The sequence below is a fragment of the Saccoglossus kowalevskii genome, chromosome 11, assembly GCF_978046115.1.
Source record: "Saccoglossus kowalevskii chromosome 11, keSacKowa6.1, whole genome shotgun sequence".
Classification (NCBI taxonomy): domain Eukaryota; kingdom Metazoa; phylum Hemichordata; class Enteropneusta; family Harrimaniidae; genus Saccoglossus; species Saccoglossus kowalevskii.
Genome location: NC_140651.1, coordinates 16,317,076 through 16,344,174, shown reverse-complemented (window position 1 = coordinate 16,344,174; position 27,099 = coordinate 16,317,076). Strand labels below are relative to the sequence as shown.

At 35.4% G+C, this 27,099-nt stretch overlaps 2 protein-coding genes across 2 annotated transcripts; both read left to right on the top strand.

The window, feature by feature from the left end:
* Positions 1–782: 782 nt before the first annotated feature.
* On the top strand, positions 783–8,562 carry LOC144342248 (uncharacterized). Its single transcript, XM_085505226.1, has 18 exons — positions 783–820; positions 1,196–1,389; positions 1,579–1,800; positions 1,915–2,082; positions 2,692–2,810; positions 3,252–3,420; positions 4,013–4,155; positions 4,270–4,386; positions 4,731–4,976; positions 5,231–5,338; positions 5,508–5,663; positions 5,756–5,906; positions 6,039–6,224; positions 6,338–6,540; positions 7,099–7,141; positions 7,257–7,596; positions 8,054–8,197; positions 8,397–8,562. Exons 1-18 carry the CDS (start codon positions 783–785, stop codon positions 8,560–8,562), a joined length of 2,913 nt encoding a protein of 970 aa, XP_085361352.1.
* Positions 8,563–15,366: 6,804 nt separating this feature from the next.
* LOC100368891 (uncharacterized) lies at positions 15,367–26,245 on the top strand. The gene is made up of 24 exons (XM_085505225.1): positions 15,367–15,506; positions 16,716–16,963; positions 17,586–18,014; positions 18,612–18,710; positions 18,913–18,988; positions 19,482–19,564; positions 19,725–19,839; positions 20,041–20,234; positions 20,380–20,601; positions 20,769–20,936; positions 21,121–21,239; positions 21,441–21,609; positions 21,954–22,124; positions 22,254–22,370; positions 22,842–23,059; positions 23,238–23,345; positions 23,568–23,723; positions 23,857–24,007; positions 24,169–24,354; positions 24,450–24,652; positions 25,009–25,051; positions 25,150–25,489; positions 25,801–25,868; positions 26,077–26,245. Exons 1-24 carry the CDS (start codon positions 15,367–15,369, stop codon positions 26,091–26,093), a joined length of 3,840 nt encoding a protein of 1,279 aa, XP_085361351.1. The 3' UTR covers positions 26,094–26,245.
* The last annotated feature ends 854 nt before the right edge of the window (positions 26,246–27,099 follow it).

The window sequence follows — 27,099 nt, the reverse complement described above, 5'->3', positions numbered from 1 at the left end:
GAATTATCTCAGCTTCTTTTTAGTGCACATCCCAGAACGTAAAAAAAAATAGCTCCTAGACGATTTGACCTTTTGTTTTGAAATTTTCACAAATGATTGACAATGTGCTTATCTTCAAAACGCCGTCGGGCTTTGTTTTTGGTTGAACCGTGTTACAACAATCGTAAAGACAACTAGCCTGGGTTTTAATTTATGCATAAACTTGAAGTAGTGAAATTTGAGCTGCTGCCCTGCAAAATTGACAAGTGGTAGACAGTTTTCAAGACGGCACTTTCTAGTAAACAGATGTACCCATAAACTAATTTTGACAGGAAACAGAAGCATGGTTTAGAACTTATTTTTTAAAATCACTTTTGACCAAACTGCGGTGTCCATAAAAAAATACTAACAACATTTTAAAATTAATACATTAAGCTTTCCGAAAATATATAGCTTTGTGGACAAGGGAGGTCATCTTGGTTTGCTAATTAACTAATTAAAATACTTGTCACGAAAACTGCATCTCTACCTTCAATTGTGAATGTATTTATATATTTGTGTCTTTAGTAAACTAGATCACTATTACTATGATTACATTTTATGTGTAAAGTGATATTTGTGATTTATTATTCAGATGAATTAGATAGACAATTCACAAGAGACGCATTAGCTGATTTGCAGACAGAGACATGTGTGACACATGTGTGTTTTAACACCTCATTTTAGGCTATCTGTGCACATAATTTTTCTCAGTCTACCTGGCAAATACTATGATAAAATTTACTGATGAACTACGTTACAACATGGCAAATTATTGTGGCATTATACGATATATATCGCTGTTTGCCCTTTGTCCTGTTATAATGCACGCACTAAATGTTTCCTTCCATTTTGTGTGCAATTGAATTTGATTGTTTGCTATGACATCATTCTCCTCGTACCTGTAATCCTAACGATGTCTCGAAGTTTTAGTTTATGCTATCCAACAGTTGAAATCAACTTTACACAAATTACTATACACTTAAGCATATTTTTATGCATAATTGGAATTTCATATTACAAGTTTAATGCTCTGTAACTGACTCATTGTTGAGCGGTATGATTTCAGTTTCAGTGTGAAAATAGGGATAAATCGTCGCCTACAAATTAACCAGTTTACTATGACGTATTCGGTGTATCCATTTTACTAGTCATAGACGAATATTTGTCTCTGTAGTTGCTGGTCTTATATTGGAATGATTGGAGGCAAGCAGATGTTGTCACTTCTATCGCCAGAGGGTAATGGTGGGACGTGTATGTGGACTGGAATTATTCAACACGAGTTCCTACATGCCCTTGGGTTTTACCATGAACAGTCACGTCCTGATCGTGATTGCTATGTGGAGATTAAGTGGGATAACATCATAGCAGGTAGACGATGTTTAACTATCTATAATGAGTATACTTGTTGACAATGTAACATTGTTATAATAAATGAAATTTGTACATGATAAATGTTTTACAATGCATATTTTGTAAATAAACAATTTTAAAATAATTTTAAAATGCCCAAACATGCTACAATCGATTTCGCATTGAAACAAACTTTCTTATTTACAGGAATGGAGTCGAATTTTGACATAGTTGAACAACAGTGGATCGACTTACAGGACACTCCTTACGATTACGGTTCATTGATGCACTATGGATGGAATGACTTTGCAATCGACAGAACACAGCCAACAATAGTGACCACCAACCCACCAGGTTCAGCGATCGGCCAAATAGATGGACTTAGTCAGTGGGATATAATAGAAGTAAACGGGATCTATGACTGTAATAGTAAGTGTGTTTTCAAGTTTATAAGTGTGTATAACTGCCTGATGAATATGAATCAACATGTGATGATGTAACTCCGAACAGTACAATTAAATTAAACTACTACCATCTTTACAGGCACTCACATCGAGGCAATTTGGAGTGAGTGGGCAGTCTTGACTGATTGTACGGAAACTTGTGGCGGTGGGACTAGATTTAGAAGCAGATTCTGTCTACAGGGAGATTGTGAAGGTCCTAACTTTGAAGTACAGACCTGCATGACTATCGATTGTCCGTATATTATTAGTGAGTTGAATTATTAGTTAGTTAATATCAGGTTGACGAAAATAATATACATATTTAGGCATTAAAGGCCTGTCAGGCCTGATAGCTTTTTATTTTGCCTTGTTTTTTTCTTCTTCTCCCGCCGTTTTTTTTAAATATTGTTTTTGTTTATCACATAAATTGACCAATTACCCGTGATCAATTTGATATAACGGTTGGTATGTGTCATCCACTCAACAACTCAAGTCATCGTCGATTTTAATGAAACATTGAATTTGGCTATTTTCGATTTTAATTTTGTTTTGTATGTGATTTGCAACATTTTGAGGTGAAAAATTCCGAATCAGTCACTTTGTTGGCCATTAAACAAACTACCGAAATAAAAGTATTTCACTGAATTGGCAATACACAATCTACTAATATAGAGTTGACACTCGAAATTTGTGTTTTTAATATTAGGAACATATTGCTGCTTATAATAAAAGTCGTAATTGATTAATTAATTAATTTGATTAATCAAATACATTTCTAATTCATACCGATTGAATATTCATTTATATTACACAGAATAATGGGAGAACGATGAAAAAAATAATCAAACACATTTTTGAATATAAATGCTTTTTTTAGACTATTTATACCAAGGCTGTTTTGTGGATGAGGGCAGCTTGACACAGCTTACTCTACTAGAGGATACAGGAAATCCGCACTTGGATGGTCATTATTTTACACGAACTGAAAAGACCAGGGTAAGATTTAGCTCCTCCCTCAGATATTGCATACCTGGAAGGAATCAATGACGATCATCATACTGATGCAACATTATAATTTTGTTTGCTGCCGAAGAGCACAATCGACTGTCACATCTGTCCAATCGCTGTTATGTGAAACACTTGTAACATAAGATAAACAGGCCTAGCTTGAGTTTTCAAGAAAATACACGCGAGGTAAAATTAACGATCAAAAGTGCGGGTGCATTGCACCAAATATGGCCCGTATACATGACCCTGTTAGCGCGATATGAGAGGCAATGGGTCATTATTTTTTCCTTGAACAATCTGTGCTGAGTAACTGATATGATTTATGGCATGTACTCGACTCGTTATATGCATCATGATGTTACGTAATTGGATGAACAATACACAGGTCAATAATATTGTACACATAAATAAATATTATTCTACTCTTAGAAATGCGCTAGAGCTGCAGAATATGAAGGTTATCCCTATTTTGCTCTACGTAATGGCGGCGAATGTTATGCAGCATCAAATCCGCAACAATATTCAGCTCAGGGAACTTCCGAGGAATGTTTAGAGGGTTTGGGCGCTGACCAGGCCATTGATGTGTATCTAGTGTGGGGTAAGACACAGTAATATTTTGTATATGGTAGTTGATACAAATATGTGTTTAAACTATGAAATTGGTGTTCTCTCTGAACAAACTTGTACTGCTGCAACACGATTATTTTCACTGGTACTGAATTACATTTTCAAATTATCACAAGAATTTAAATTCACACTTTGTCTGATTGAGTCGACTGTCATTTTAAATGTTCGAATGGATTTAAGTCATCGGGTTATGCCATCAATTAAAATATTGCAATTAAATTTTGTTAATAACTAATACATTTATACTATATGTACATTAGGCTTGTGGCCTGAATTTTCGATTTCTATAAATACAGTGGTAAAGTAGTATCCATTGTAAAAATAATTTTATGCAAAATACATATAACAAACAAGTAGTTATCGTAGTATTGTCCCTTTGTGAACTGGCTCGTGCTGAAGATGAATGAATAATATAACTTGTTTCTTTCTGATGTGTTTTTCGGAGGAGGGTATTATTATGGTGTCCATTTGCCCAATATTGCACAAATAATCATTCAATATAAAATCAATGTCAGAATTGATATCGTTATTTACCTATTATATCTACCTCTCTATGTGCCCAGGACCCATGTGTGACGTTGGATCTGCATATGCAATTGGTGGTATCACTCAGTATTGTGATGTACGTGACGCTATACCAGGCTTTCCTATCACCAATTTGTGTCCGGCTGGATTCTCATGCCAGCGAGTGTTATCTGAATCGGGGGTGGGTAGTGGCTTATGCTGTCCTACACGTGAGTATATACATTGAATATAGCCAACAACTAACCACATGTATGCCATTTGTACAATGAAAAACTAAATGCTCTTTTAATTACAGAGCTCTGTCGAGATTGGTGTAGTAGTGCAGAGGAACTTATTGGAAGAGATTGTTATTGTGGCGGCGATTGTCATCAGCGAGGAGATTGTTGTCCTGAATACATGGACGAATGCGGAGGTAGATACTATATGCATATAATGTGAATCAAATGATACAATTATGAACAATATGTTTCTGCACAATTCATGAGGCTTACCTTGGCGCTGGTTGATTTATTTTAATTTTCCGTAGTTACCATTAATTTTATGGTGCTCTAAACAATGTAACATAGTGAAAAATGGCCTCATCTTATTAATTCCGGTTCCAATAATCCGATGCTAAAAGTATCGCCATATGAGTCAACAATCAAAATTCAGAATTTTAAGTCAAATAATAAGTGCTTCATACACAAGTGCACATACAATTTAAAAAACCCAATGCAATTAATATGATCGTTATATGCATGTAATTTATATTGGTAGATAACATTATACTATTTTTACGCCATAGAAACAAAACGTTGCTATGGATCTGGTGATCCTCACTATAGGACATTTGATGGTACCTCTTATGATTATCAGGGTTATTGTAATTACATTCTGTTCACCAACGAATGTTTTGGAGACACATCAAACACACCTATTTCAATCATTGTGGATAACGATCTTACTTGGCCTGGTTCCCCTGTTGCAATGACAAAACAAGCTACAGTGAACGTATACGGAATGGTGAGTCCCCTACCTTATTAAGTAGTAACAGTATAACTATTTTTTCCTTTATTACATTTATATCCAATGATGCTAATTTGAAAAAAAAAAAAAACACTTTACTTTTGAATAATCTTTGAAGTTTTGATTGGTTAAATGTATATTCTAATTATTCAGATACAGTAAATTGTCTTGATAATGATTCACATCTCACCATTGCTCGTATGTGTTTTCTCTACTACCTAGTTTTTCGTTATATACATGTTGTTTTATAGATTATAGAGATGCTCCCTGGCAAAGATGTTACAATTGATGGTATAGTCGCATTTCCACCAGTATATCCTACTCCTTTTCTAAGCATCACGATGGCTGGTTATTATCTGGTAAGTTCTCATTGCAGTGACTTATAATGATCAGTAAGTAGGATTGTTGATTTCATGAGCACAACTCATTCCACTTTGAGTGGCTATATAATAGAATGTAACACAAGACTTCACATTAGATGTACAAATAGGAGGAACAACAGCGCCAAGTTTCTCTATATGTTTTCAGATGATAACTACTGGACATGGAGTGAAAATAATATGGGACGGATGGTCCACTATTCAAGTGTATGCGGTTACTGCTTTCTATAACAACGCATGTGGTCTTTGTGGGTTGTTCAATGGTATCTCAGGTGACGACTTCACAACGTCCAGTAATACACCTGTAAGTACACAATACAATGTTTGACTGTGTACTTTCGTGTTTCTATTTAATCACATCGAGCACTGATATTGTAACGTGTTTTTTATTCACAGGCAATCAGTATTAATGAATTTGGAAATAGTTGGAGCGTTGGACCAGGCTGTGTACCTATGGGAGATGCTGGAAGACGTGACCTCACCAGCACTGACCCTTGTACATTGAATCCTAACCCACAAGCACAGATCATATGTGATCAACTTTTCGGTAATGTTATTTGTTTCTTTGGCAGATCAGCTTAAATTGTGTTGCTTAACTTTTTGATTTTACACAGCAAGACTATTATTAATAATGATATATAGGCCTGAGTCTAAATCCTCGTGCTTGGTTTTGTTATAGATGGACTAAGTGAGTGTGCTGGGGTAATTGATCCGGCAGAGCACATTGCTATGTGTGTTATGGACATGTGTGACACACTGGCCGTTGGGGATGACACTGGTGGATGTCCTATCGCAGCTACATACGCGGGTATGTGCCAAGATTCCGGTGTAGCAATCAGCGATTGGCGAAGTGACACACCTTGTGGTAAATATACTCACTAAATATCATTTTCGCTGACATGTGTATTACATATCTAAGAATTGTCATTAACAACTGAGATGCACACCATTCTAACATTATTTTTTCACTTCACGCAGCTATCGAATGTCCGGCAAATCAAGTATACAAAACGTGTGGGTCAACTTGCCCTCCAACATGCGATATACCCTTTCCTGTAGCCGAATGTACGCAGCAGTGCATTGAAGGATGTTTCTGTGAAGAGGGTTTAATCTTAGACGTAGGGAACGTGTGTATTCCGCAATCGGAGTGCGGGTGTTATGCGATGGACACACTATATAGGGTATGTAATAACAATGGGATTACATCCTGTAAATGGACCAGCTAATTGGTTCAAATGTTATCTCATTTATGTAGTTTGATAATAACTTAATATAACGTGATTTTATACTCATAACACTGTAAGACGTTGCAATCCATCTTTTGTAGATACATTTATTCCATGTTATGTGTGTGTTCCCTGACAATGTGATAATCTGGGCATCCGGCAAATATGTCGCTCGTCCGCCATTGAAATACACTTGAATTAAATATATATTTGTTTTAATAAAAGATTTTTTTATCTTAATAAGAATATTACCCAAAACCGTATAAGTACTTTTCTGTATCCTGGTATTAACCTTCGTATTATACATCTTCCGGGCCATATCATTTATCAGATCCTAATTAGATAGGATGCAGATACGCCTGTTCAATACAATTAGCATAAGTTATGGAGATACGGTGATATTTTATTTGTTACGTAATAATGTCATGTTTACTCCCCTAATGATTATCTGTTTGGTATTTTACCATTTGAGATTATTTATCAGTTGATCTTACTGTGCTATTTAATCCGCAGTTTCATGAGGAGTTACCAAATGGAGAAACGTGCAATTGCGATTGTGAGTATTTGATATTTATTTTGTTTTTATTTTGTTCGCAAAATAATAATATGATTGTCCAGTTTCAACGAATTACTCAAAATACCTGTTGTTTATTTGTTGTTATATCTTGTAGTTGAAAACACTGTGTGTAGCGGATGTCACTTTTATGAGGTTAACACGGACTCTGAGACCTGGCATGATGCAAAAGCTATCTGCGAAGGGAAGGGTGGACAATTGGCCATGATAAATAAAGCTTCCGTTTTTAACCTTGTTCGCCAGTTCATATTCAACAATGGTTATGATGATGACGTTATATACGGGTTTTGGTTTGGACTCAACGATCTTGCGAACGAGGGTGAATACGTCTGGTCTGACGGCACAATCCTTTCAGACGACGACTTTACCAAATGGGCTCGTAACCAGCCGAGTGGTGGCAATCGTCCAGATGGGGTTCAGGACTGTATTCAAATGTGGTTTGTAAAACATCTATTTTACTTCCATTATCTTGACTTCTATTAATAAACACCCCACGGTGTATCGAGATTCAACAAATGTGATACACTACTATTGGTCGTTTCCTGCTATGACGTCGTACCACCTGACGCTTCGCAATGTCCGCCCTCACCAGGGGACATGCGTCATGGATTTACGTCAGTAACTTGTCAAAAGGTCACGATAGGCAGCATTATTTATGATTTGGTTAGCTCGCCACGTTTGTAGTCACTATTTAATTATATTCTGAAAAAAACATTTTAAATACTGAACACTCAACAATTGCGGCAATACAGTCCTAGTGCGCATACAAACTCGTTGTCAACGAATGTTTCGTTTCGTTTGGGTTGCTAAAACTGTATGTCCGACTCCTTTGTTTCTAGAACATTTGTATAATATTGCTTCTCATATTAAATTGGGCTTGTTTAATATCATCAGGAAACGAAGAGCTTTCAAGTGGGATGATGCCAACTGTGAAAACAAGAAAGGACATATTTGCGAATATAGTAAGTTTAGAAATTCATACATACCAAACAAGTCAATTACTGTTCGCATATGTTTTCTTCCAACAGTTGTAGTTCGGTATACTGTTCGTCATCTTTCAATAATATCTTATCAGTGTCATATTCACGTAAAACGTCACGGTAAGGCTGACAATTTGCGTAAAATTTTCATTTTGGAACATAAACCTTGCTGAAACTGATATCCCATTTTATATTATGACTAAAATGATTCGGTATGAGTCTACGGTAATAAGATAATTGTGTTTATTTTCTCACAGCCAATGGATGCTTTTAACGCACTGTGGAGGAAAAGAGTGTAAGAAGAAACATGTTGGACGTACGGCATGTGTTATTAACGTAGAAACTAGAACAGTTAGAATATTTCGTCATGTTATTCGTAGTCACATATTCAATAAAACTTTGGTTTGCAAAGCACGACGATAACGATAGTGTTCGACTTATTTTGTTTGCAATGTTGTATTGATATGGTGCTAAAACAAGGTAATCATCTAACTGTTTACATACATATTTTACGCCAAATTTAATATCTGACCCGGAAAATAATTATTCATTATTACATATGTACTGCAGTGTATTTTGATTCGTCCTGAAATCAAAATCAGTATTTCCACACCCCATATGCAAATGAGGTCTGAGAACAAACAAAGTAGTCCCTTCAGGAGTACCGTTTTTCGAAACATAGCAGAAATAAACAATATTCAGAAGTACGATAATTTTCCCTTGGGGTACATGAATATACTTGCCGAGTGAAATGAACAACAGTACTTTTAGCCACTCACTTATTTTGACTAAAACTAATTTGCATATCATGCAATAATGTAAATGAACATGGTATTTACATTGGCGAACGAACTAATTTTATTTTGAAAAACAATTTTTCGTCTGCTATTTTTATCCGGTACAAATTGTTCAGCAAAATGTTTGGCATATAAGGTGAAGATAAATGTCGAAAGCAGCGGACTTGCCAATTGAGTAACCAAATCGCACGTAAACCCTGCGTTCAACGACTCCTTGATGCCGGTGTGCTACCAAACATAGCAGCACAACTAAGTGGACACAAGAATGTCAGCAGTCTAAACCGATACTCAGTTCAAAATAAAGATCACCAACGCCAAATGAGTAACAGTTTAACCGATCAACAAGATTCATTCAATTCACGGCCAGCAAGCAACATCACAAACGCAGTTGTAGCGTGCAGCTCAGCGACGACCGCTGTCGACGAAGGTCATCCCGACAGTTGAGTACTGCAGCTGCACGGCATGTTTTTTCCAATGCATATATCTGTGGAGGACCTTTTAACTTCAACTTAAACTGTGTATCACTGTCGTTCAATTCAAGTTCTGGTTCTGTCGTAGCCCCAACTAAACGTCCACGCGTTATTTATTCGGACAGTGTCTCAGATTAGACGTCTGATTATTTTATTTTCACACATACTGAGACACGCGTTCTACACTGACACGCGTTGCAATGGAGTTCCCCGACCTAAATTCCATCCCGGTCTGTTGCACGTTCTTTTAATATCAAATAATCAAATATTGAACATATGTAATAATAAAAGAACCCCCACACCCTCCCCGTGGCTTTCGTTGCGTATGGAAGTTATTTTCACGAGTGATGCGGTGTATTGTACATGTCCTGAACACTGGCGTCGTGTTCAGGGATCAGGGAACTTCGTCTCGCTTGGCTGATGTCACTCACACGTGGAGATACCAGATTCGACTCAAATGAATACACGTAAGTTCATTACAGATAGTCGAGCTTTATTCACACAAGCAGTCAGCCGAGGTAACCCATTGCTGCACCGTTCTCTCGATCTCTATCCTCTTACCAATGTTACCAATTCTCTATATTAAAAGTGAAATCTCTAAGGCGTGGCAGAGTGACCATGCGACCAGTCAATCGCTGTAGTCGTTAGCACGATCACGTGATTACCAGGGATGTGTCTCACGGTTAAAGCCTTGCAAAGTTGCCACTACTAAATACAATAAGTAAACAATCTATTTATAAAATTCCTGTAAGATATGTTTATAATCTCCACCCTAAACAAGCAAGTTATTGATTCTAAACAATAGTCTAACAGCGTGTGAACCGAATGTGCAAACGTGAAGTCGCTATCCTAACAGTATCCTGCGGCTCTAATTTCACGAGCGATACACTGCATCACGGGGTTTCTGGTGCTGTCATATTATTGCTAACTGTACATTGGTTAGGGAAAATTCCGTTGCTAAGAAATGGTAACACTTTCCGTGAACACGCATACATGTTCAATATGCGTACTCTAGTACTAATCTCCATGAACTGAATAAGGCGCGCGTTTGTGGCACTAACGTACTGATTGAGAGCGCCCCGTTTCGCAGGTTGAATATTATGGGAGATAGCAAGGGCAAGGTCATGATGATCTCATATTATATGATCGAAGACTTTTCCAAAATCGGCATTCCCATAAGCACATTTAATTTAATTTATATGCGAATACCGAGAAACACGAGCTCGCTCAGTGTTTAACTGGAGTATTCGGATAATTTACATATATTAATGTTAGAAAATATCGATCTTACGCTATGAACAATGATCGTGTAATGTTTCACAACTGGCAATGCACAGCTTCATAGTCTTTAATGACGATGTATTGTTTTATGTGATCATAGCGACAATAACAGTACATGCGTGAATGTAAACTTGGTCATATACACAACTTATATCATTCGAACCGTGTGGGATATTCGTATGTCTACTGATTGTACTTATTTAACTTTCAAACCTTGAATTACCACTTCAAAACGAGCATTAAGGATACAATTCATAACGGCGGGGAAAACTCATGTCTGACACCAATTACCAAACTCCGCGAGGTTTAAAGTTTATAATATCTTACAGAAAAAACACAATTCAGGAGATTTGATATCCGTTATTCAACGCCTGTTTATCCCAAACAATTGACCGTTAGACGAATTAACCCATTGAATTATACAAGGTACACGCCACTTATAACTATAACAGTGCGTACTCATGAGTAATAAAGCAACACACATACTATAACATGTTGCCTTTTCTCCATCATCTTATATCTGTCATCTACAGCTTCAAATCAATAATTAATATTTTTACTATATTGTCAGTAAGCATTCTCCATCATTCATGTCTCAAGTTGAATTTATAGCAAATATAGTAGTATGTAGTCGATAATATTCTTTTCTTTTCTGGCCTTATCTTTTCTCTCAGATAAACACCTCATGAGAAATGACATCAATCGTTTTCACAAGTAGTTGATCCGTTCGAGCCATATAAGCGCAATAAATACTCCGCATATAAGAGCCGGGAGCTTACATTAAATCTAGTAATATAATCTTTGGTAGCGTGCTTAATTTATAATTTTATAAGAAGTGAGTTACTTCGGCTTTTCTGTTTTTGTTGAATGTGTTTCACTACATCCGAGGCTGTGCAATGACATAAATACACCCAGTAACATGTAAAAAAATCACAACAAAATATTTGAAGTTTTTACTAGTTTAATGAGTGGACACAAGGGGAACTAGACTCACAGACTGCTTCTATACACTACTCCCATGCAATAAGAATTTCAATATATTCTGTAAAGAAATTGAATGGGTTGGAGCTTTACTACATTTCAGCCACACTGATGAAACAGCAGCAAAACAATTTCGAGTGTGTCTAGTGTATGTGTATATGACGTATCAGCAGCCACACGTTGTGCTACATGTCGTGCTAGGCAGTGAGCTTAAGTGGGGCATGTTGATCAGCAGGAATAACTTTCACAGCATTTATGCATGCGTTGGTCTTTTATAGTGTGCAGCTCAGGACGCTACAGGTTCACGACAAATCGCTATTCTGACGGAAAGCTTTTATCCCCTTGATAGAGTGAATTATCTGGAATAGCAAATTGCGTGTCTTATAATAGAGGATTAATAAAAAGGAATAAACTGATGAAAGCACTGTGCTCATCGCTTTACAAAATAAATTTGAACAGGGAATTACATTTTACAGAGATATATCATTATATAGGATTGACAGGATGCTTGATTCGCCATTACTGCTGACAAATAAATAAACACAGCTCACATTGAGACCTGGTCACCAAAGCAACTGTGCCCTTAAGTTTCGTACATATTCTAGATGCTCTGTATTTTATTCTAATGTAACGTCAACATAAGATTACCTTAACTTATATTTACTAGAACTGATTTTGCAAGCTCACGTTTGAAAAGTTACATTCGCAAATCGGTAATGTTGACTGACCCCGGAATTTAAAAAGTTGAAAAATTGACGAAACGACACGTTCTCGTGGTCAAGTGGACCACTTTGAATTATAATAATGCAGGTCGAATAACTTCCTTCAGTGCTGACAAAATAATAGGCAACACAAAATGGAAGTCCTTGTGGACAAATCAGTAACTTGAATTGTTACATACGACGGACAAACTAGCACGATTAAGTGGTTTTATTTATAGTACAATTCTACCACAGGCAGATATACATAAACAGTAGTATACGGTATGTAGTCACTGCGTGTGTGACTATAAACTGTCAGTGTTAAAATAACGAGAATGAACTGATGGTCAAAACACATGCTCATTGTAATATTGAAAACGTACTTTCAAACTAAATCATTAATTTCAAATGAGTTAATTAATAATATATTATCAACCGATGGAATACGAATGATTTATCTATGTAGTTTGGATATGCAATACAAGCCTCCTTATTTGGTATGTTTGTATATGTCATTAATGACTTTTGGTGAGCTAGAATTTCATTTTTTACTAAAAGCCATTTGTTGAAAGTAGAATTATTATTCAGCTTAGGACCGAATCCTTCAAAAGGGCACTTTCATATTTATTTAAATTTCCAACAATGCTCAAAGCATTGTATTTCACAACCACATGCACTATACTGGAACATACCATTACACAACAGTGTTGACAGGATTTTTGTTGACACGACATAGTGGCTATACTCAGTTCTGTCTCTATAAAAGTTCTTTTAAACGAATCGGCGGCTAGAATTGTTTTCACGCGATCATGTCATATATTAATTGCATTGGTTACACACATGCTAATGTACATTTACATATGACGGTCAAAAATGGGTTATTCATGCTCGTCAATTTGGTAGTGCAATTGTAGTGCAGTTCCATTCGATAAATATTAACATAAATTTAAATATATAAACAAATAAAGAACGTTTTATATGTGGACAATTTAAAAAAACAAAAAATACGTTGCGTGAGCGGACATGTAAAGTCAGTGTTAAAGTACTGAGAAGGCACTGATGTTAAAAACATATGTTCGTTGTGAAAAGAAAATATGCTTTCAAACTAATTCATAAATTTCAATGCCAGTATATTGTCGATGGAATGGGCATAATTGATGTTTGTACTCAGTTACCCTCTGCTGCGAAGTTAGGGTCAGGATGACGTACTGTGAAATTTCGCTGTTCGGACGTCCTTCCCCAAACATGTAACTTCTATGATAATACACCCGTCTGAACTATGGTACGCTGGCATTCAAGCAGTGAATTTCAAAGTTGCCTAGATTATATTCAATGCCACAGTTTTTCTGCGCAGTGTGAATTCAGACTATAGATAGGAACGCTAATTACTCTAATGAAACTCATTAGAGTTAATAACTCATTAAAATCTGCAATGTGGTTGTTTAAAAAATAATTATGAACTATATGATAAACATACAATACAATATCATACAAGATACAGCTGAATACAGAGAATAATTGAACTATTGAACCATACGTGTTAATTACAATCCTAAGTAGGTTAATTAATTTAATGGTTGGTGAAATAAACAATATAATATGTCACACCGATAGAGTAAGTCACCACTCTTCTACTGAAGGGGAACCTTGCACGTTCAGGTGAGTCGCCTTGAACTAAATTAAACTTTCCTGTTTCATTGTAGTCGTTGATAATCTATCTTCCACTGTTTTTTTTCATAAACTGTTTTTACTTTGCACACTAAATTGTAAAATATATTAGATGAATGCATAGGAACACAGTTGTAAGTTGGAACATCGGTCTATGTGTAAAATGTTTAACTTGCGATATCTCGAGTTACCAAAATGTGAAACCATTTTTGCCCTCGTAAACTCCATTTTGAATAATGTCATGTGAATGTCCGAATAACTATTTTGTCTCCCCACAGTAACGATGTCATTGAAACTTCTATATATATTGTGTATGGCTGCCTATTCAGGTAGGATATATTGTTATACTCTAAGGTCTCCCAAATAGACGCGAAATTTTAGCTGTTTTTTTAAATGGAATAATTAACCTCACTAGATCAATACTCAGCCATGTAGTAGAAAGTAAAGGTGTGCATATGTAGGTTGTGATTCACCGATGCGTGGTGTTTTAGAATTATCACCGTCACGCGTTTTTTAACTGCATTTGTGGATGGAGTAGATAATCTGATGCATTGTACTCTAATCTGAACAACTGTATATCATTTCTATATTGGCGAGCGGGGATCCGTATAATCTTAGGGCAAATAAAACTGTTGATTACTGCTCTTACTTAAGTACCATTTATTTATTTATTTATTTATTTATTTATTTATTTATTTATTTATTTATTTATTTATTTATTTATTTATTTATTTATTTATTTATTTATTTATTTATTTATTTATTTATTTATTTATTTATTTATTTATTTATTTATTTATTTATTTATTTATTTATTTATTTATTTATTTATTTATTTATGCGAATAATCCATTGGCACTCTATAAACAAACGCAATGCTTTAGTAAACGTGTCAATCCAACGTGGTTATGAGAATGTTTAAATTTTCCTGGGTCCAAATTATAAAGTTCTAAAGTGCCCATTTGATTCAACTAAATATTAGAATTACGTATACCGAGATTCATATTTGCTACTAACTAAATATTTTAAAATAATCAAAAACCGCATATCGATTGTAAAAGAATGTTTCTTTAAACTCATCTAGCCGTCAATTACTCGTAAATTAAGTCATCATCCACATTCATTTACAATAAAATATGAACACACTTTATAACTTTCGTTGCTAATATATTTGAGAATGTATTGAATTTCTTATTGGTAACGATTATTATATGTTTTTTCAAGCGACGTTGACAGTTCTTCCAATACGCGTTGTTTCACTAAGTAGTCGCGTGTTCCTTATCATTATGTGTAGGTGTCACCAGGGGAAAGCGTCTTTGCGATGTCGAGATGCTTGGGAAGTGTTACTTTGTTTCACACGAGTCCGTCGGTTGGACAGATGCTCTCAGCAGTTGTCAAAAACAAGGAGGACACTTGGCTGTCATTCAGGACAAAACCGAACGAAAAGCATTGGACGTTCTTGCTAAAAGGTAACTGCTGATACAACATTCGTTTGTTTGCTTGTTTGTCACATTACCGTCTCTAAATAGGTTCGTCTTGTTTAACAATATTCAAATCTAGTTCATAGCTCGCTGATGTGTTGTTTTACTTTTTAAATACCTGAAAAGTAACTGCATTGGTATCCGCTTGAATGGCTCACTGTCTAACCAGTTAAGCTGTTTTATTTGTCGAACAATATTCTTACATCTCCGATACGTTTGGCATAATACAAAAATCATTTGACCATTTTTATTGTAGAATCGTTTGCAATATTAATCATTATCGATTAATTTAATGTTTGTGCCTAAATAGTTTATGTTGCAAAATTGTATATCATTGATCCTGTCAACGTCAATCGATTTTACTATCCAGGTGATTATTTGAAATTCAAATGGAAAATATCATTGTTGTGTATGGTATGAACGTGTGAACATTTAGCATGGCTTAGATATATCTTTAAATTCAAGTAAAGCGCAATTCATATAGTCAATTAATAATATTAAATAATGATAACAATGTTTATTAACCCAAGAATAGTTTACATGGTGTTCAGATTACATCACAAACAATATAAAAAAATAAATAATGACTCTATCATGAATAATGATGATAGATACAGCTATATACAGATGTTGGAAGGATGTTGATTGGGCAAAATTTAAATTAGAAAATATCTTAGAGCTAGTCGAGTCTGATTTCCTGTGAAAAGTTGAATAATTTGATTTTTTTAAATAAAAATTAAATTTGCATCAATCATAAAAACAATATTTAACACTAAGGCATTTGGGTGTTAAAACAATCACAAATAAATTGGTAATAACAAACAGAAATGGCAAATAATAGGCAAATTGTAATAATTTAACAATAGTTATTGTAGTTTAAGAGATGTTTTGAATGACTTGGAGGAGAAACTTTTCAAATGCTATGATGTTCCATGATTTATAACCAGTGTACGATATTGAAAACAATCCGATTGCAATTCTGAACTTCCCAAGCGTAGGTGTTACCATTGAGTATTATAAAAAAGTAGTGTGCTGAATTATTGTGAATTAACTTTATTAGTAGTATTTGTAAGTGAAGAATTCACTTTTATAAAACTTGTTGAACCATGTTGTTGTCAAAATGTTTATAATAATTCACGTAGTTCAATTTTATGTCAGTTATTAGTCAGAAATATCATATTTTTTCCACGATATTAGTAATAAACGACTTTGGATTGGCCTACGTGATTTGGCAGTTGATGGCAGTCCGCATTGGGTTCACCCGAAAATTAAGTATGATAACAATAACAAAAAATCCTACCCCTGGTCATATGATGCTAGCAAGAGACAAGGACATGACTGTGTAGTAGCTGTGGCAAATGACGACAATATGTTTGAGTGGCAATATAGTGACTGTCAAAACTCGGAAACATTTCTGTGTGCCTCAGCAGCAGTTGGATGTAACGGTACGTACAACTCATTTTGTCAATGTCATTTTTCACAATGCATTTATTATATATCTTGTATTAGTAGATAATACAATGGTTTTAAAGAGGTAAATTGATTCGCTATAAGAGTCTTTAAATTGCTGAAATCAAATTTTCTCTTTGACCAACTTTATCTTTGAAAACAGTGTTTCATCGCTTTGAAAGTTTGAATGAAATATACTTGTGGAAAAGTATTTGTGTCGGGTTGAATGTTAAATGTTTGGTTTGATATGGCGATACAAAACAAACCAGGCTCTAATAAAGTGACTGGGGATTTTACTATGGATATCTCAAAGAAATTCAATATTGTTCTTGCCTGAATACTGGATAGTTCGTTTCCGAATACGAGAATCGTAATTTCAGTTTACATTTTATTACATCATAAAGAACGGATTAAATGCCCTATATAATATATCACCATTTCACAGTTCAAAATCAATGTCTTTTATTTTAGTTACAAAATACAGCATCTCCAATGTTCGAATCCAAGACATTGCAATTAAACTTAATATTACATTCATGTTCAAAATACAACATTCACCCGTAAATCATCGTGCTTCACACGGTGGATTAACACAAAATGTGTCATTGTTTTCCACAGAATGTGTTACGCTAAATACACCAAATAGCTACAGTTATCAGTATATCACTGATGCGACAGGTCTTATTCGTCTAACATTTGAGGTTAAAGCAAACAACGACGTGCACATTGGTTTGTCAGCTCAACAACATGATTTATCAAACATGTACGAAATTGTGATCGGTGGATGGGGGAACTCACAGTCTGTTATTCGTCGTAGCAAGCAAGGGTTCAATCAGGTCGCTGTATACACACCTGGTATTCTATCCTCATCTGAGTTCAGAGGATTCTGGTTGACATGGCAAAATGGTAAAATCAAAGTCGGCAAGGCTGGTAAAGTCGATTCTTTTATGCATTGGACTGATCCAAATCCACTCGTAGTCAGCTTCATTGGGTATTGCACTGGTTGGGGAAGTACAGGCGTATTCAGTGTATGTACTGAATATTATGGTATGTGTTTGTTTTTTATTGTCACCTACACAATTTCAAACATACACTCTGCTTATATATATATGATATACTTACTTCATCAATATAATATAAAACAAAAACAACCATTGATTTCTAACACATAGGGACATAACACATTTGCTATTACTGTTACTAGCAAAACGTGTTATTATGAATAACTGTCGGTCTATGGCAAAACACTCTATATAAATAAAGCTAATTATCATAGCACACTTAAATATCCTAAATTCGTCTCGTATCTAAATATTGAGTGTTCTAAATTGAGATCGATGGGTCAGCAACTTTCAGTAATATAAAATTTCAAAAACATTTTTCTGCCTTTGAAGTTATACCAGGACTGGGGATAACAACGCCTGATGATATATACTGTTACAGATCATATTTGACTGATTGGGAACGCGGGTAACATTGGAACGTGATATTTTAGTTTAAGTATATAATGAATTGTGGTTTAATTTACCAATATCACGTTTATCAGAAGGACTATTCACAAATGATTCTCCCAGAAACAGAAACATAATTGTGGGTGGTTCTGTTATATATATATAGTACAATATGTCTGATGTAATACCATAGATCCCGTAATGGACAAGATTGGTACAAAAACGAGATCGACATCACACCAGGATCATGTTTCAGTTTTCGGCAGTATTGAAGCCATTAACCGTGACTTGGGTAAGAGTAGTATACCATATATGCTCATATTGTTGTATATGTATTTATTTCTATTGCTTTCCTGTTATTTTTTCATAAGATATGAACCATTTTCATCAATGGTACCATATAACCTGACTTGTCAAAACCTTTAGCATATCGAAAACATTATTATGGTATAGTGTGTCCATTAATTATTACGCAATGTACGTTTATTTTTCAGATCTTTTTGAAGGAGACATTATGTTAACAGCAGAGCAACGCCAACGAAGGGAAACAGGCGAACCAGTTTTATCCATGTAAACTTGACATGCACATATATATCCATATAATTATACAGCTCTTCTTTACTTCCACTTCTTCTACTAATTCCCAGAAGTCTTTGAATATAATTGCACCAACACTGTTCATTTTTTGGCATTTTGAATAATGTGATGTGTATTCCGAACTTGCTGGTCAATCGGCTTTTGCTATTCTATGATTTGCTGAAACACGAGACGCAACATTCCAAAACCTACTCTGTTTGTGGTTGCAAATGTTTATTTTTTCCTTATTATTTTCGTTCATGATCTGCCGAGATGAATCTGTCATATATTTGAATTTATCAATGCATATGTAATTACATCTGTACTACAACCGTTTTATGATATATTTCCATATAGCGGATTAGATTTCATGACATGTGGTCAAGCGTAACCGTGTTACACGCTAGGTGAATATGACGTTGTTAAATGTAAGGTATCACATGTCATTGATAACTCTATCTATTATTCTGGTATAATTATATTTCAGTAAGAGAGGAATTACAAATGAAGTTTACTGGTACTGGCCTGATAATGTAGTAAACTACGTATTTGACGAAGAGGACCCATTAAGTTAGTAATATTTGTCTTAACGTTTGAACTCAGTTTTATTTTTCTCACGCATTCTAGGCAGAATTATCAAACATATTTGTTGCATGGCAGGATCAACGATTTATTTAAAATCTAACTATTAATGATTAATAATACAGCTTGTGCATGTTTATTATTAAAGATGCCGAAGATAGGAATCTGGTGAGAGGAGCATTGGATGGTATAGAATCGGATACATGTGTGACTTTCGTTGAAGGAATAGCGGACGATTATATCAGCATAACAAACGGAGATGGGTAGGCTTCCAGATTATATTTATATGCATAATTTGTTTCATTATGTGCCAGTTTGAAGACAATATACATTTATTTCTTAATAGAATTAACCACTGGCTACAAGAAGACATATTTGTACTCTTACTCTTACCAACACAGGCAAATTAAATGATTTCATAATGCAACTTATGGACGCTGAGTAGATACAATTTTCTCTCAAAGGTGTTGGTCCTATATTGGAAGGATTGGAGGCAAGCAAATGTTGTCACTTCTATCTCCAGAGGGTAATGGTGGGACGTGTATGTGGCCTGGAATTATTCAACACGAGTTTCTACATGCACTTGGGTTTTACCACGAACAGTCTCGTTACGATCGTGATTGTTATGTACAGATTATGTGGGATAATATCATAGAAGGTAGGAGCGGTGAAGAAATAGCATTGTTCTATTTCGTCTGTGTCATATGAAACATTGCAGTACAGAGGTGGAGTAGGACGTTCATAAATAAGATAGCAGTTTGTTGTGTCTATTTTTTATCCAAACCAACTGTTTTAATATACAGGGATGGAGTCGAATTTTGAGATAGTTGAAAGACAATGGATGGACTTACAAGACACTCCTTACGATTATGGTTCATTGATGCACTATGGGTGGAATGCATTTGCGATCGACAACACACAGGCAACAATAGTCACCATCAACCCACCAGGTGTAGCGATTGGTCAAAGAGACGGACTTAGTGATTTGGATATAACAGAAGTGAACGGAATATATGATTGTACTAGTGAGTATTTTTCCCTACATCACATGTAATTTCAGTTCAGAAATTCGATGCAACAACCAACTACAAAGCGAAACATATGAAACAACATTCTAACTTTCGAAGTAGTGGCACAACTCGTTGTTTTAATAAATTTATGAATACATAACATAATGATCTTAAATTTCCAGGCACTGGCATCGAGTCAATTTGGAGTGCTTGGGAATCTTTAACGGATTGTACTGAAACTTGTGGAGGTGGAACAAAATTCAGAAGCAGGTATTGTCTACAAGGAGATTGTGAAGGTCCTAACTTTCAAGTACAGAACTGCATGACTATCGATTGCCCGCTAGTTATCAGTAAGTTGAACTATAATGATCATTTTGTAAACATTTCTTGAGAAGTTATATCAAAATAAATTTGAAAACAGTGACTTATTTACAATATTTTTTACTTTATTTCAAAAAATATATTCTACATTTCACGAAATATATGAAATAAAACTGCTGAAACTGTTAATGTTTCTAATTCACTTGCTTTTAGATTATCTGTATCAAGGCTGTTTTGCCGATGCCGGCAACCCACCAATTCTTACTTCACTCGAAAACACAGGGAATCCCCACTTAGGTGAACATTATACCGCACGATCTGACAAAACCAGGGTAAGAAATTTATTGTTAAATCTGTGAGTATTGGATATATGTGAAACGGTGTAAAGCATGTGAAGAATTTAAAAAGTCGAAACACGGTACCAACAAGATTCTATGTAATTCACATAAGTATGCCGAGTAACTTATATTAAATTACACTTATTCTATATCACGTTATGTTGCATTCAATCAACTTAGTAACAATTCCAACAGAAATGCGCAAGAGCTGCGGTATATGAAGGTCATCCTTATTTTGCTCTACGTAATGGCGGGGAATGCTATGTAGCGTCAAACCCCCAACAATATTCAGTACAAGGAAATTCAGAAAACTGTTTAGAAGGATTAGGCACTGGCCAGAGTATAGATGTATATCTAGTGTGGGGTAAGATACATTATTGCTTGCTTATGTTTACTTGTTTACAATGGGGGTGTTTATTGCATTTAGTTTCGTTCAGTTTAATTAGTAGATTTGAACACGGAGGAGAAACAAATACCTACCTCATTGAATGTGTGTTAAATGTACTATTTTCATCGACTGGCGCGACTAGTCCACCTTTGCTTTCTGTCATATATTATTGATTTTAAAAATGCTAATTATGGTATCTTACATATCATAACTATCATATTAATATCAGTATTTCTTTTGTTAATTTTATCATATATAAATATAGCTTCACTTGATTAATAAACCATTTAAGATATTTTTTTCCGGATTTTTATACGTAGAGCCAAAGTGTGAATTTGGATCGGCATATTCAGCTGACGGTGTAACTCAGTACTGCGATGTACCACGTGGTGTACAAGGATTTCCGATTGCTAACCTGTGTCCTGCAGGCTTTTCATGCCAGCGAGTAATATCAGAATCTGGAGCATTCAGTGGTTTATGCTGCCCGACACGTAAGTATTACGTAGTGGAATTTATAAAACGTTTAAATGTGAGTATATGTTTGCAACTCTACAATGGAACATGTGTACATCTCGACAATACGAGTATTAGCTTTTTCAACATGTTCTGTCTGATTACAGAGCTCTGTCGCGATTATTGTAGCAGTGCAGACGAACTATTAGGGCGAGAGTGTTATTGTGGTGGAAACTGTCACCAACGAGGGGATTGCTGCTCTGAATATATGGACGAATGTGGAGGTAGGTAACATGTACATATTTTGTGAATATACACAATTTTCTCTGCAACAATTGCATGATGTTCTTCGTCGAATGATAGTTAAAGAGCGACAGTCGTCGTGCCGCGTCCTGTTCGACATGGGACTCATAGCGACCTGTAAAACGCGTGTAAAATACATTGTTTATTTACATGAAATTTGAACACGCGCTGCGCCACGACCACCGCGCTTCAACATCATATGTCTGGAAGCACCACAATATTATTCAACGTTAATCCCCGTAATGCACTCACAAGTGAATCAATAAGAACAGACATGTGAATTTGCAATATCATTAATTTCCTTTATGTGCGTATGAAAGTGTGACAGTGTATGCATAATATGCTGCATAACCAACATGCAATCAAGGTAACACGCTGATGCGTTAAAATTACGTGTGGTAATATATCAGATTAACGCATAATACAAACGTTCAAACAACTTCTATTTCTAGATACAAAACGTTGCTATGGATCTGGTGATCCTCACTATAAAACATTTGACGGTACCTATTATGATTATCAGGGTTATTGTAATTACATTCTGTTCACCAATGAATGTTTTGGAGATACATCAAACACACCTTTTTCGATCATTGTGGACAACGACCTTACACGGCCTGGTTCCCCTGTTTCAATGACAAAGCAGGCTACAGTGAACGCTTATGGAATGGTGAGTCTCAGCATTTTCATAATGTGACAGTTTAAATTGTTTATTCAGGTTTTGTAAATAAAATGGATGAGAATAATGCAGGAAATTGTTCAATAACCAATCATTGATTTTATCGAATAATATTTCCGTATCACCAACTCTTACATACATTACATGTGATACATGCTTGTTTCTTCAGGTGATAGAGATGCTCCCTGGAAAGGCTGTTACCATTGACGGTGCACCAGTGTTCCCACCAGTTTACCCTTCTCCTTTTCTGGGCATCACAATTGCTGGTAACTACTTGGTAAGAAAGTATAATTGTTAACTGTTTTATATATGGTGTGAGAAGCGTGTGCTAATCAGTGGAGCTATGGACATTATGAACCGTTGCGATTTAGTCAGTCTGTTTTAAATTGATAGAATGCATATTTTAAAACAATATACAGTGTCGTCTGCACACATACATGTTAGGTGAGATCACTTAATGCACTATGGATGTGACAATTGTTTGACTTTCTATTAACAGGTTATAACTACTGGTCATGGAGTGAAAGTTACATGGGACGGATGGTCCTTTATCCAAGTGTATGCGGTTACTGCTTTCTATAACAACGCATGTGGTCTTTGTGGATTGTTCAATGGTATCTCAGGTGACGACTTCACCACTTCTAGTAATACTCTCGTAAGTTCAACGTATCAATGTAATTGTTCGTATTACGTACTGTTTATTCTAGCCGAATCCTACATATTCGATAACGCTGGCATAATACGCAATCCAATGTTTCTCTGAATATCCAAATCTTGCGAATTTACAGACAGGCAGTATAAATGAATTTGGAAATAGTTGGAGTGTTGGACCAGATTGTATTCCCATGGGCGATGCTAGCAGACGCGACCTCACTAGCACTGATCCATGCACATTAAATCCTGATCCACTCGCTCAGCAAATATGTAACCAACTCTTCGGTAATAGTATTTTTTTAATCTCGCTCATTTCGTGATAAAGTTGACATAACCACTAAGTTACATTGCAAAACTGCAGAAAAAAAATATTTAAATTAATTATTATTAATTATTTGCCGAACATTGATGTAAAATTAATCTGAATTTCTTTCACGTTGCCGTAGATGCTTTTTCTGAGTGTGCTGGAGTGATTGACCCGGCGCCCCATCTCGCTATGTGCGTGATGGACATGTGTGACACACTGGTCGTTGGGGATGACACTGGTGGATGTTCAATCGCAGCTACATATGCGAGTTTGTGCCAAGAATCCGGTGTAGCAATCAGCGATTGGCGAAGTGACTCACCTTGTGGTAAATATACTCACTGTATATCATTCGTGCTGAAATATGTATAACATATCTTAGTATTGTACACCATTCTAACATTACTTTATTCCTTCACGCAGCTATTGAATGTCCGCCAAATCAAGTATACAACACGTGCGGGTCAGCTTGCCCTCCAACATGTGATATACCCTTCCCTGTGGCCGAATGTACCGAGCAATGCATTGAAGGATGTTTCTGTGAAGATGGTTTAATCTTAGACGTAGGCAACGTCTGTATTCCACAATCGGAGTGCGGGTGTTATGCGATGGACACACTCTATAGGGTATGAACATTATTATAATCTTCATTTGGTATTTAATATCACTGGCCAAATGGCAAGTTAAAGGAAAAAATGCACTAATAACACTATCATGTTGTGGTCAATCAATTCCTCGGTGGGATGTACATTGGATTGCGTTGCAGTGGCCATCTTTAATGTAGTTGTATTTTTGTCCCGTAGTGGAAGTTAACTTTTATGTTACAGTGAAATGTTTATAAGCAGGCAAACAAATATAATACACAATTGTTTTTATCAATTTAATTTTTCAAAACATTTTCATTTAGAGCTATTAAATAATGAAATTTGTCATTACACTTGTCTGATCTTTCAATCTTACTGTTCGTTTTGTTATTTGACAGTTCAACGAGGTATTGCCAAATGGAGAGACGTGCAGCTGCGAGTGTGAGTATGAGTATATTAATTGCTCTAATTCTTCGAAGTATTGTTTTTATTATTCACGCATGACCGGATTGACAATTTCTTTTGTTTGTATTCTGTAGTTGCAAACACTGTGTGTAGTGAATGCCACTTTTACGAGGTGAATACGACTTCTGAAACCTGGTCCAATGCCAAAGATATCTGTGAAGAGAAAGGTGGACGATTGGCCATCATAAATGAAGCTTCCGTTTTTAACCTTGTTCGCCAGTTTATATTCAATAATGGATATGATGATGACGTTAGATACGGGTTTTGGTTTGGACTCAACGATCTTGTGAATGAGAGTGAATTCGTCTGGTCTGACAACACAACCCTTTTAGATGGCGACTATACTATGTGGGCTCGTGACCAGCCGAGTGGTGGAATTCGTCCACATGGGGTTCAGGATTGTGTGCAAATGTGGTTAGTAAAACAATAACCTTTTCTTTTATTCCACTCCAGGAGCACCCTTAAATATGATATACCAACTATATACCTTATTCTCAAATGGCTGCTGATATCGTTTGAAAAAATGAGAGGGCCCTAAGACGTATATAGAACAGTTGACACAATAGTGATAGACAATAAAACACTATTTTGAGATATAGATAGCCACTTGAGAATTGAAGTATTGTTATAATGTCACAGGGATTTCATTTGCAAATGCCGATAAATAACATTATTCATGTCACACACTGTTGAAGGTCTAATTTTTAACATTTCGACATATTCAGGAAACGAAGAGCCTTTAAGTGGGATGATGCCAACTGTGAAACCAAGAAAGGCTACATTTGCGAATATAGTAAGTAATAAACTCATCATTATCATAAGCAATTTATATAGTCAATTTAATTTTTAAACAATTTAACGCTACATAATTTCACCTACTAAACAGTTTCAATTATTTGGGTCAGGGTGTCCCAAGTTTAACCCATGCTATCACTGTCGAATTTACACTATTTTATATCTGGAGTAGTTATTAATACCGTACATTCGATATATTTTTGCAGCCGATGGGTGTTTTTAAAACACTATACAACACTGAAGAGTATACTACTCTGGCGAGTATATTGAGATGTGTACTAGTAGAAGTATTTCCAGTGGCTCGACATTGAACTATATAATCGAAATATTTGTCAAAAATATTCAATAAAATTATCAGTTATCAAAAGTTAACAATATGTTTGCAATTTATATTCAAATTCACTTCCCATTTCATTCACACAAGTGACTTTATCAGATGGGTAATGTCTCTTTATACTTTTGAATAAATTCATTGAAATTGTGACTGAAACAAGTGTTAAAGCTATGGTAACCTATTTGTGTACACATTTTGATGAGATGTAAATGACACTGTAAATAACAATTCTCGTAGAATACTACGCCACTATAGAGAGAAAGAGAGCTTGCATTTATTTGAAATAGACCCTATTAGTAAACTCTGAAAGAAATAATATTCTCACAACGAAAAGCCTATAATGTTCGTAAGTTTGTAATAAATTCGGGTTGTTTTCTCATCTTTCTTAGTTTACGAATACATAGAATAAGTAACAAAGCCGAGTCTGTATCAGAAATATTGATAGCATGTATTGTTTCTGAGGTATGACATTTGTAAATAACCTACAAAAGGCGAAATGCGCTCAAATGAGTGCTCTAAAAACTGGAATCTCTTTTTGAGAATGGCCAACCCGTGGGCCTCGGTGCACGACCCCGGGCAACATAAGATGTATGCTAATCCTTCATAACCTTATAAGTTCTATTAAAGAATTATGGATGTTTCGAGTAACTGCTTTTATATTTATTTATTCATCTTATATTGTCGTTCCTGACGCACAATATGTTCGAGCATTCCAAAATTCAGTCAATCATTGTCACGAAAGCAAGTTGTAGGTAATGTTATTGATGTTTCATAAAGACGAGTTCAACAACATGAAATTATTCTGTTGTGTAAAAACTAACAGTAACCCTCATTGTCGACTTGTCGTTTCTCGCCTCTTAGGTGTTACATGTAGTAAATAAAATCCCAAAATAAA